General features: G+C 48.9%; 1 protein-coding gene across 4 annotated transcripts in view; it reads left to right on the forward strand.

The window, feature by feature from the left end:
* The window catches only part of nfia (nuclear factor I/A), a 118468-nt gene that overhangs the window by 76371 nt on the left and 29597 nt on the right, over positions 1-12500 (forward strand). For all 4 annotated transcript variants that reach the window (XM_062555469.1, XM_062555471.1, XM_062555470.1 and 1 more), the window contains exons 4-6: positions 1708-1782; positions 8983-9100; positions 12026-12153. In XM_062555469.1, the coding sequence (XP_062411453.1) occupies positions 1708-1782; positions 8983-9100; positions 12026-12153 (321 nt within the window). The remainder of the gene's footprint in view (positions 1-1707; positions 1783-8982; positions 9101-12025; positions 12154-12500) is intronic.

The raw sequence follows: 12500 nt of genomic DNA on the forward strand, positions 1-12500 counted from the left end.
GGCCAAATTCATTTCTGTCGTCGGTTTTATGGCTCCGACTCCAGCGAGCGGCCGCGGAGACGCCGTAATGGGAACATCACTTCTTTTTCAAGATTCCTCTTGTCTCCCCCCTTTCACGCCGGTGGAAGACAAATCTCACATCAGCGAACATCGACCATGACACGATCAGCCCAGACACTGCTGGTGTGCTGTGCTGCAGTCCGTTTTTTTTAATTTTTTCTCCCCACATCCAAGTCAGATCAGAGAGCGATACTTATTTATAGGTGTTTTGTTAGTTAGAACATGGTTTGTGTATGTGGTGTGCAATTACACAGCTTGTGTATGTACTGTATGTGTTCCGGTACTTACTGTTCCCATTGTACATTTGGCAGTAAGTATGTGTGAAAAGAGACCATTTGACCAGTGGCACTAGCTGTGTGTGTGTGTGTGTTTGTGTGTGTGTGTGTCTGTCTGCCTGTCTGTGAATTCATGGACTTTTAATGTTGTCTTGCAAGTGAATGTGAGTGTCTGTCTGACTGTGTTTGTGTTGTACCAGTGAGAGCCCGGCAATAACACACACTCCTAACTCTCACGTGTGTGCGCGCGCGCACACACACACACACACACACACACACACACACTCCAGTGCTCAACCCTTTATCAGTGCAGTAGACCTGGGTCAGGTGCTGCTGGATCAATAGGCGCTGTAATTAGGGTCTGTCTGATGGAAGCTACAGGACACTGGCTCTGTTGCCATACGGGACTGTTACAACTCAGTGCACACCCACCCCCCCCACCCCCCCCCCCCCACCCCACACACACACACACACACACACACACAAGCCCTCCACACAAGCCCTCCACACAAACACACACATACATACACAGTGACATTGTCCCTCAATTTGCACACAAATTGTACTATACTGTGTACACCATACACAAACACATAACGGTTTCCATTTATGTTTCCATGTTTAATGTGACTGTATACAGCCGCAAACAGATCCCTAAAGACTGCTGCTAGAGTGGGGGGCAGGGTGTCCCTCTGGTGCTCTTACCTTTAGGCTTTTTAAACATGGAAACCTCATGAGTGCTTCAGATTTCATTTTGTAACTGTATGGTATAGCGTGTTGTGTGTGTGTGTGTGTGTGTGTGTGTGTGTGTGTGTGTGTGTGTGTGTGTGTGTGTGTTAGAGAGTGAGTCTTTCTACATGTGGATGCATGTATGTGCATGTATTTGAATGTTCATGTATATGTCTGTGCATTCTTGTGTTAGTGAAGTATGTGTGTGGGTGGTGTGTGTGTGTGTGTGTGTGTGTGTGTGTGTGTGTGTGTGTGTGTGTGGCAAGGGTCCCACTGTTACACGACACACCCTAGGGATCCCCTCCAGATGTGCTATGCCCTCAGTGTTACCCTACATTCCACCTCCGCCTACCATCTCCTGGGATGCAATATGGGTGTGTGTGTTGATCTGCCTGAGTGTGTGTGTGTGTGTGTGTGTGCGCAAGAGAGTGAGAGAGAGAGAACATGGGGATAAGAGTGTGTGTGATGTGTGAGTATGTGTACAGTATGTCCATATGTGTGTGTTTTTATAGATAAATCACATATGGTCTCAAGAACCAACCTCTGTTGTGTTTTGTTGTCTCTGCTACAGAAAGTTTGCTTCTTTGCCTGTCCATTCTTGTGAGTTGAACTGACCCCAGGTCTCCCCCTCTGTCTCCCTTAGGTCATCTGGGATTCCAGGACAGTTTTGTCACCTCTGGGGTATTCACCGTGTCAGAGCTGGTCCGCGTCTCACAGAGTACGTACCTTCACATTTACTCATCCAGTCCTCTCTCTCTCTGTCACTCCACTCTACCTCTGTCCATCTCCTCCACTCTACCCTTAATGGAGGGTCCATCAGATGGTCAGTACTACTGGGGGGGATCATCCACCTGGCTGTCTGTCATACTCTAGCAATGATCAGACCTTGAACATTCATCGAGGGGGAAGACTCTCTTCGAACTTGTCGACACAGAAGCACTAGCCCTCCCGGTTCCCTTTCAAAAGAACCACCTACTGTATGCAGCCAGTCTTGGCCAGTTTATGTTCCAAGACCAGAGACTTTTTCAGAGAATAGCAGATTAGGGGTCTTTGTCGAAATGTTAGGGGTACGTTGTAAAGACGAAGAACGGTTCTGTAGCACCTTTTCTTTCTAAAGGTGTCGTGCGTCTTAGCGGGGTCACCTTAAACCAGCGCAGAAGCAGAACTCCATCCTTCTAATACATCAATTATTGTCTCATAAAATGCACCAGTCAGCAGAAATGAAGCTCCAGCAGCAAGGGTAAGGAGGGATGAGGTCAAGCAAGAAAAGATGCCTGTCGCTACAAAAAGGAATCTCTCTCTCCCTTTCTCTTCCTCTCTCTCCCTCTCGCTCTCTCTCTCTCTCTCTCTCTCTCTCTCTCCCTCTCTCTCTCTGTATACATTCATCCAGCTACTCACACACACACACACGCACATGCACATACGCCCACACACACACGTGTGTGTGTGTGTGTGTATGTGTTGCAGCTGGATGAGTGTATGGAATAAGGGTGGTACAGGAGGAGGGAGGGAGGGAGGGGGGGGGGGGGGGGGCGTTAACGTGACCTTTAAAAATTGCAGACGCTGGTTGAGGCGTGGCGAGTGACAGGGAGTGCAGGGCGATCCATACGCTGCTGTCGATAGGCGCTAACAATAGCCCCATTCAGCCGCAGTCAGCACCTGCAGGAGCCTCCCCACCAAAGCCACATTGATCACGCGCCGCCGTGACCTAATCCCACACCGACGCCCGGCAACAGGGGCCCGCCTGGCAGCGCCATGCACACCAGTTAGGCGGGTAGAGGGGCGCCAGGTTGGCTTTCCCTCCTCACCTCACATACTCTAATGCACACACACACACACACACACACACACACACACCACATCAAAAAGACATATGGGTGACATGTGTGTATGGCTGGCTGGATAATAATTGTCCAGAGTTGGCATAATGTAAGGGCATGTAAGTTATGTATATATATTTCTTTGCATGTACTTGAGAGTGGGTGCACATGTGTATGCATATGTGACAGAGCCAGGTTTTTTTTTAAAGTACTGAGGGCTTTTCTGGGGGCGTTTTCTGTGTGTGTGTGTGTGTGTGTGTGTGTGTGAGTGTGTGTGTATGTGTGTGTGTGTGGGAGGTGGCGAGGGGGGAGATATAAGTCCGATTAGCGCAGTCAGCGCAGCCCTGCATCTGACATCCTGCCGTATGATTGTAACGAGATTAAGGAATATGCATAATTGATCCCGCTCTGCCGGCCGATCTGCTTTATCCCAACATCTGTGACACGCCAGGAAGAAAGGAAATTTTGGGTGGCATATGCTGAATGGGGGGATTCAAATCAGAATTTTCCCCTTTCTATCCCCACATTTACCCACCCCCCCTCTTCTCTCCAGCCCACTGACTCCTGGCCTGAGGGGGGGTTTGGCCACCGGTGGGGCTAAGGGCTTCAGCTTAGAGGGCTGTTTGGGGGGTAGCTCTCTGCTCACTTCCCCTGTGCTCTGTTTTCCTCTCCCTCCCCTCTCCTCTGATGGGGGTTTCACTGCTTTTAACTGTAGAGTAATGGAAATATCCGTCTTTCCCTCCTTCTAAAACAGAGTGCCCATCACAGGGATCCAGGAATAGCATTATATGATAATGAACGGCTTCTTTCTTAAAACAGCCAAGATCGCTGTCACAGTCTCAATTAATAAAATGACCAGGGCTTTGCCTCTCACTGAAGCGACACACACAAGCGTATAGTACACACACACACACACACACACGCAAACGCAAAAAAGCAACTCTGTCAGCAAAGCAGTATGTTAGAGGTAGCCCGCTAACAGGATTGTTCCTTCTTAGGGTTAGAAGCAGGTTGAGAGAGAGAGAGTGTGTGTGTGTGTGTGTGTGTGCGCATGCATGTGTATGTGTGTTTGTGTGTGTGTGTGTGTGTGTTTGTGTGGTATGTTAGACAAGACTGCTGCTTTATGCATGCTCATGGCTTTACAGCTGCAGCTTTCTGCAGTGACACACAAAACACATATTAGCCTGATGTGTGTGTGTGTGTGTGTGTGTATACGTGTGTACGTGTTTGTGTGTGTGTGTGTGTGTGGTGTGTGTGTGTGTGTGTGTGTGTGTGTGTGTGTGTGTGTGTGAGTAATTTGACTGCAACTGTTATGTACATGTACACAAGGTGATATATGAGTCTGTATGCATGCGTATGTGTGTGCTGTATACTGTAGTATTCTGTATGCAGTCTTTTACGTGTGTGGTCTTGCATGCATGCATGCGTGCGTGCAGGTGTGAGTGTGTGTGTGTGTGTGTGTGTCCTGCATCCATGTGTTTGTGGCCGTGCCGGTGCGTAAGTGTATGAGATTGCTCTAAGTGAATGGGGTCGGGGGTTGAGTGCAGGCTCGTGCCTGCTGGAAGATGAGAGGTCGTGATATTGGATGGACGGCAGGCTGCCTTCGCTCCTCTCCGGCTCTGCGCGGTGACCTTGGCTGTGTGCACCCATTACACTATTCACTGGCAGCCCAATCGAATCTACTGCTGTCGATCAATATCCTATTAAAGCGCCACACAAAAAGAGAGAGCGAGAGAGAGAGAGAGAGAGAGAGAGAAGGGGCAGAGGGTGGGAGGGAGGGAGAGAGAGAGAGAAGGGAATGAAAGTCTCCATAAAGTTAGCGGTTATAGCTACGTTTTTGTAAATGGAACTCCGCATAATTGGACGGTCAATACCAGGCTGGGGTAATTTCGGAGATTGGGTCCGCCCTTTCCATATCCCCTTCCTATCCCTCTTGCTTCTCACCATTCTACATTATGCCCCCCCCCCCCCAACACACACAACACAAAACACAAAACACAAAACACACACAACACAAAACACAGAACACACACACACACACACACACACACACACACACACACACACCGCCTGCATTGCTGCATGCCTCCTCAGCATGTGGCTTTGGCGCTGTACAGTAGAGAGGCAGAGGCAGAAGAGAGAGGCAGAGGCAGTATGTGTGTGTGTGTGTGTGTGTGTGTGTGTGTGTGTGTTGTGTGTGTGTGTGAGCGGTGGCTCCTGGCTCCTGGCTCCCGCCTGCCTCTGCGGCTCCTGGTGCTCCGCGGGGCTCCTGTGGGTCATGTTCCATTAAGGGAGCGCGCGGAGGGACACCCCTTGGCACGGAGACAGCGCAGGTAGACAGGCCTGTATCCACAGATGATCCTCTTTGTCTGCCTCAGAGGGAGAAGTCTTTGGAGGCTGTGTGGGTTAGAGAAGGGGGAGGGAAGCAGTGTTTGTGTGTGTGTGTTTGTGTGTGTGTGTGTGTTTGTGTGTGCGTGTGCATGTGTGTGCGTACTTGTTTGTGTGTGTGCGTGCTTGCTTCTGTGTGTGTGTGTGTGTGTTTGTGCGCACAGGCCACCATTGTTGGCAGCCCGGTACAGTGTGGATAGGTCCAGAGGTAGGATAGGAAGTGTGGAGGGGTGGTGTGGGGTCCTGGTGCAGTGGGGTCTGGTGAAGTGTGTGTGTGTGTGTGTGTAGGGGGGGATCCCTGTGTAGTGTCTAGTGAAGTGGGGATGCTCAGGGCCGTCATCTGGGGTAACGGGGGATGAAAGATGAAGGGAAGAAGGGAAGCAGATGAATAATGGAGAGATGGAGAGGCTTCAGTTTATACTGATCACACTACTGCTGGAATAATGCACATACCAACACTGTATGTATTATACTGTGTACATGCAAGCAAAGACAGACACACACACACACAAACAACAGATGACACTAACAACAACTGCACCATTTTTACACACACACACACACACACACACACACTCACATGTGCACACACACACACACACACACACATAGAGATATACAAGCAACATGATGCACATACACACAGACAGTACTGTACATACATGAACACACACAGAGTGTACACACTCATATACAATCAGTGTGTGTGCGTGTATGTGTGGTTGTGTACACGTGTAGTGATGTACAGGTATGCATGTCCATTCTCTGTGTTTAAAGCTGTCAGTGAGCTTCCATGTGTCTGTTTCTGTCCCTGCTCAGTCATGTCCTTTCTCTTCCTCACAATCTCTCTCTCTCTCTCTCTCTCTCTCTCTCTCTTGGCCTCCTATAATCCCACCATCACACAGCTTGTGCCTCCTCAAATTTGGCTTTTTGACGTTGTGCGGAGCACTTTGAAGCCCTGTTGCTCAGGGGTGTGTGTCTGTGTGCGTAGTGTGAGGTATCGTGTGAAATGTCTTCAGGCTATCGTACATCCAGAGTCCTGAGGGCTTGGTCAGAGTAGCTGAGCCAGCAGAACACACACACACACACACACACACACACATACCAACAGAGCACACACACCTGTCAAACCATCCGCGCCACCTTTTCCCAGCATGCCTTGGTGAGTGAGTCAATAAAACGATGAGGAGGAGGAGAAGGAGGAGGGTTTTGTGTGTGTGTGTGTATGTGTGTGTGTGTGTGTGTGTTGTACAGGGCCGTTGGCTCTTGCTAGACAGACATCTCGGCATGTTGATTGCTGCCCCTTTGTTGTCTGGTGCTCACCTCGATTCGAAAACCAACCCAACAAAAGCTTTTTTTTCTCTCTTCCCTCCCTCCCCCTGTCTATACAGTTCTCTCTTTCGCACTCGAAGGATTCTTTAACTTTGAAAAGGTTTAAGCTCCAGAGGTTGAGCTGCTGTTGTGAGGAGTTTAAGGGGTATCAGGTGTGTGTGTGTTTGTGTGTGTGTCTGTCTGTGTGTGTGTGTGGGGGGGATGGGGGTGCATCCAAAGAAGAGTCCACATGGGAGAGCAGTGCTATGGGGTGCCCTGTCTGGTGTCAAAGCCTGTTGGTCATGAGTACCATTATACTGTCTCCTCTGGGTTATCCTTAACAACAAAGTGCACGTGTACCCCCCCCATACGCCACACACACACACACACACACGCCACACACACACCCACACCCACACACATGCACTCACATACAATCAAAAGCCAGTTCTGCAGCCTAGCATCTTCAGTGTAGAAGCCCATTCCTTTGCAGCAAAGTGGCCAATAAGTAGATTGAATAGATTGAATCTCTCTGCTAATGCACTTTCTGCACAAGCGACTCTAAAGCTACAGCAGTTTGGGCCTCAGAGAGAGAGAGAGAGAGAGAGAGAGAGAGAGAGAGAGAGAGAGGGAGAAGGAGGGAGGGAAATAGAGGGGGAAGAGAGAGAGAGAGAGAGAAAGATCAATGTGGGCCTGATAGCTGGCTACAGGCTTCATTTGGAATCCTCAGAGCAAAAGCACTTGATAAAGCCCTTAAGAGGTAGAGACCACGGATTACCTTTATGATTGATTTCCACATGGGTCCAACAGACCTGCAGTGTGGTCATTTTTCTGGGCAGGCTGTAGGCTGTGGTCTGCTTTGGGCCATAGTTTGTGTGAAGTGTGTGTGTGTGTGTCTGTGTCTGTGTCTGTGTCTGTGTCTGTGTGTGTGTGTGTGTCTGTTTCTGTGTGTCTGTGTGTGTCTGTCTGTGTGTGTATGTGTATACTGTATGTGTGTATATGTGTCTGTGTGCGTCTGCGTGTGCATGTATATGTGTCTGTGTGTGCGTCTGTGTGCGTCTGTGTGTGTGTGTGTGTGTGTGTGCGTGTATGTGTGTTTGTGTGTGTGTGTGTGTGTGTGTGCTGTATATAGGGGCTGGTCTGTTCTGCGGAGAGACCAGCCCAGCTGAATTACTGCAGGCGGGTGCCCAGGTTAGCTCTCACACAAATTACTCCACAGCCCCTCTATTAGCCATGCAAATGCAGCCACTTTATGGAGCCTCGTAAATAACCATAGCACTCCTATTAGAAGGGAGGACCAGGCCACCGAAAAAAATTTAAATAAAGAGATGACTCAGAAATTATGACATCTTTTTTTTAGATTCCCTCCTCCCTCTCCTAGTCCTCCCTCTGTTATTCAGCCCCCACCTCTCTTTCTCTACCTCTGTCCCTCTCTCTCCCCCTCTCTCTCTCCCCCCCTCTCTCCCTCTCTTGGTCTCTCTCTGCCGAGCGAGAGAGACGATGTGCTCAACTTTGTCAGCTCTTCTTTGGCCACGGCGATCGCATCACTTCCTATCCCCCCCCTCCTGTCCTGCCCTGCCACTCTCTCTTCCTCCAACTTGCCCCCTTCGCCATGTCCTCTTCCAATGTTAATTAGGAACACCATTACCGTGTCCATCACAGCCCCTGCTCTCCAACACCTCGCGCCGGGCGCCCCTCCCCTTACCCAGAGTGCACTTGGTATGCAGGAGCACGCTCGGCCACTCGCACGTTTGCGCTGTCCTCATCAGAAATAGCAATCTTGGCTAGCAGGAATATAAAAAGGCCCGCAGGGTTTATGTTCTGTATGACAAAAGGCGCTCAATAGCTCAGCCGCTGTGCCTGTGACCTACACTAGGACAGGATGGCGGTGATGGGGCGCATATGCGCGTGGGGCCGGGGGAACACGCCAGATCTGGACAGTAGATCACTGACGTGCAAGTGGGCGTCTGTTGTTAAGAGGCAGTAATGGGACAGTCGTGTCTGTGTATTGTGAGTTGATGTGCGTTCCAGGAGTGTTTGTGGTTTGCTGTATTGTGGAGCTTTTCCATTGCACGGTATCAATGGACTCAACTCTACTCAATTTTGGTTCTGGGTGTTCGTTTTCCACTGCAACAAAGTACCCCCATAAGATAACTGATTGCCATAGCAACGCTGAAGAAAACAACTGTAAAATTTGTTACGCTTGGAACCTCAACGGAGGTGATACCAAAAATAGGTACTAGGTACCAGGTACCAGTTTTAGCTAATGGAAAAGCCCCAAAAAGCGAGTAGAGTCGAGTCGAGTTGATACCATGCAGAGGACAAGCCCCATTAGTGTGCTGTGGCGTGCTGGTGGTGTGTGTCCTAATGGAGCCTCTCTGTGCGGTGTGTGTCCACAGCTCCCATCGCTGCAGGGACGGGACCCAACTTCTCCCTGGCCGACCTGGACAGCTCCTCCTACTACAGCATGAGCCCTGGAGCCATGAGGCGACCCTTACCCAGCACCTCATCCAGCAGGTACTTACACACACACACACACACACACACACACACACACACGACCCTCACATCCAGCAGATACTCTCTCACAGACACACATACACAAGATAAGTATATATCATGGCATAATCCAAATTTGATACAAAGGTGTTAAAAAGCAGCCAATAATCCAGTCCATCATGCACATTAAGGGTAAAGGTGACACCTACGCCTCCATATGTAGAGGCTATCAATTACGGACACAGACACACACACAACACATCAGCATGTTGGAGTTGTTAGACACACACTAATGTACACTATTTAATGCACACACACACACACACACACACACACACACACACACACACACACACACACACACACACACACACACACATACAAACACACACACTCACTCACTCACTCACACACTCTCACACACTCTCTCTCTCTCACACACACACACACACACACACACACATAAACACACACACTTAACGGGCCTGTCTGTCTGGCCCTGCTCATTCACACATGTTGGTCTTAATTAATGTGGGCTGGCCCTTGGCTCAGTGCAATGAGAGATGGATGACTAAAGTCTGGAGCCAGCAGGAGGGAGCGAAAGAGAGAGTAGAAGAGAGGGAGGGAAAGAGAAAGTGGAAGAGAGGGAGGGAGAGAGAGAATGAGGAGGTGGGGGAATGTAGAGAGAAAGGTCAGGAGAGAGGGAAATAGATAGGGGTTGCTCAGGGGAGAGGGAGAGGGCAAATTAAAGAGTTTGGGTAAGAGGTCCACAAAGAGAAAAAAGAAAGGGTAGAGGGAGAATAGAGAGAGAGATAGAGAGAGAGAGAGAGAGAGAGAGAGAGAGAGATGGAAACAGGAGGAGAAATGGGAATCTGTTCCGTACTGTATCATATGCAACAGAATCCTCACACATTCACACACCACATAAGCAGATCCACTTACACACACAAATGCTCAAGAGCATATGGCAGGTCTGTGGACCACAGCAGAGACAAGCACATGTAGGAGCCATACACTATGACCACAAACAAGCAGTGTATGACAACTAGTGTACGTACTGTACTGTAGCAGGGGGAAACACGCACACAAGTGCACAAATTAAACGTGTGTGTGTGTGTGTGTGTGTGTGTGTGTGTCTGTCTTCATACAGAGAAGCTGGCCTCACATCACACTAATAGTCCACCCAGCCGAGCCCACATACACTGTGAAGTATTGTCTGGATGGATGTTTCTATTCCCAAAGCCAACACACACAGCCTAGCAAAACAGATATACACACCCCCCTCAACGAAAGCATCCCAATTGTCACATTACACCACATGCAGTTGTGCACACCTTGCGTGGAATAACACACAAAACACAGACACACACATTTACCAGGCGTACATGGGTGGTAGGTTTGATAAGCTTTTTTGTGTGTGTGTGTCTATTTGCCTGTGTGTGGGTGTGCGTGCGTGCGTGCGTGCGTGCGTGCGTGCGTGCGTGCGTGCGTGCGTGCGTGCGTGCGTGCGTGCATGTGTGTGTGTGTATGTGTGCGAGTGTGTGCGTGTGCGTGTGCACCGTGCATGCACGTGCGCGAATGTGTTTTTGTGTGTGTGTGTGTGTGTGTGTGTGTGTGTGTGTGTGTGTGTGTGTGTGTGTGTGTGTGTGTGTGTGTGTGTGTGTGTGTGTAAGTGGACGGGAGGGAGAGTTGGAGGGGAAGGAGCGAGCGCGCTCAGCCCACATGCTTTGGTGGACTCTTCGGCCAGGGGTGCCAAGGAAAACATCTGGAACAAGGGCCCAGTGTGTGTGTGCCTGCATGCTCCAGTGTAATTATGTGATTATGAGTGAAAAACACCAGCAGACATTACATTAACAAATAAATGTCAGGCCTGGTGTTTGAACACATAACTCGCAGTTAGAGGCTTTCACCAAAGATGTGCACAAGAACTGGTAACAAATCTAACAGTTACCAGGCGTGTGTGTATGTATGTGTGTATGTGTGTGTGTATGTGTGTGTGTGTGCATGTGCGTGTGCGTTTGCATGTATGTGTGAGAGAGAGACAGAGAAAGAGAGCCTTGACCATATTCTACCCCTCCAAGCAGAATATCTATTTTTCTTATTTTTTCCCATTCTAGGCATTAAATGCTAGTTCAGGCCTCCCTGGTGCAAATCAACTATTGCATGGCCTTTTTCTTTCTTTTGGTTAAACATGTGAGTTCAGTCAGGAGTAGTCCAGCAGCCATAAAAAAGTCATGAGAACCAGTTTTGCACGGCTGTATTATATGGAACACAAAAGTGGAATCTTGTTGTAAGTATTTTGTTCTTGTCTGGAGGCTTGGTCGATCAATAAAACAGCAATATGATGATAACAGATACATGATTGGCAACCTGTGAATGAGCAGAATCTAGTGGTGGATGTGGGAATGTGCCATGAGACAGCAACAATGAGACACTTTTTTAGGTGAGGTGAACGCGAGGAGAAATATGTCTCTCCGGGGGGGGGGGATCAGGAACGTTTTTACGCAAGAATATACACGCTTACTCGATTTTCTCGGTAATTACATAGACAAACAGAAAGTGATGCATGCACACACTTTCACATAGTGACACAACATTCACACAGTCAACAGCACTTCACTGTTTCTCTCTGTCCTCATGAACTCAAGAGGTTTGATGCACACACACGTGACAGGAGACTTGAGACATTTTCTGTGGTAAAACTTTTTTCAAGAAACTGTTTCAGCCAGTGCAATTTTTTGTTCTCAGACATAATTCTTGAAGCATATTCCTTCTTGACATTTAGCACCTACTAGGTGGGGTTGCAGTAACGATTGTTCCATATACTTGTTGCAATACAACATTTTTAATGGGTGTTCTGTGGTTATGTGTGGTCTTTCCCTCATTTTCACTTCCTTTTTCTTCTTTGTGTGTGTGTGTGTGTGTGTGTGTGTGTGTGTACAGCTCTGCGAAGCGTATTAAGTGCATTGAGGACGAAGTGGACAGTCCAGGCGAGGAGTCCTACTACCCTGGGCAGGGACGTTCACCGGGCAGCGGCAGCCAAGCCAGCAGCTGGCACGAGGTGGAGCCAGGTAGGCATGAGCCACAGCCACCACAGCTCATTAACACACACCACCCTCCACATTTGCCACAGACCACCGACACACACCCACTGGACAAACTCATTCTCCCCCGACACACACACACACCCACACACACACACGCACTGAACACACTCACTCTCCCCCGACACACACATACTGGACACACTCACTCTCACAAACACGGACACAGATACACACATTCTGACACGTTTGAACACTCACTTTAACATACATACAGTACATACATGCATACATACTGTACATACATTCAACAGACAAAGGCTCTTACAGTAAGTGCTGAAAAACACATACAGTTTGTACAATCCCTTGTATAC

The sequence above is a fragment of the Sardina pilchardus genome, chromosome 15 (assembly GCF_963854185.1).
Source record: "Sardina pilchardus chromosome 15, fSarPil1.1, whole genome shotgun sequence".
Taxonomy (NCBI): domain Eukaryota; kingdom Metazoa; phylum Chordata; class Actinopteri; order Clupeiformes; family Clupeidae; genus Sardina; species Sardina pilchardus.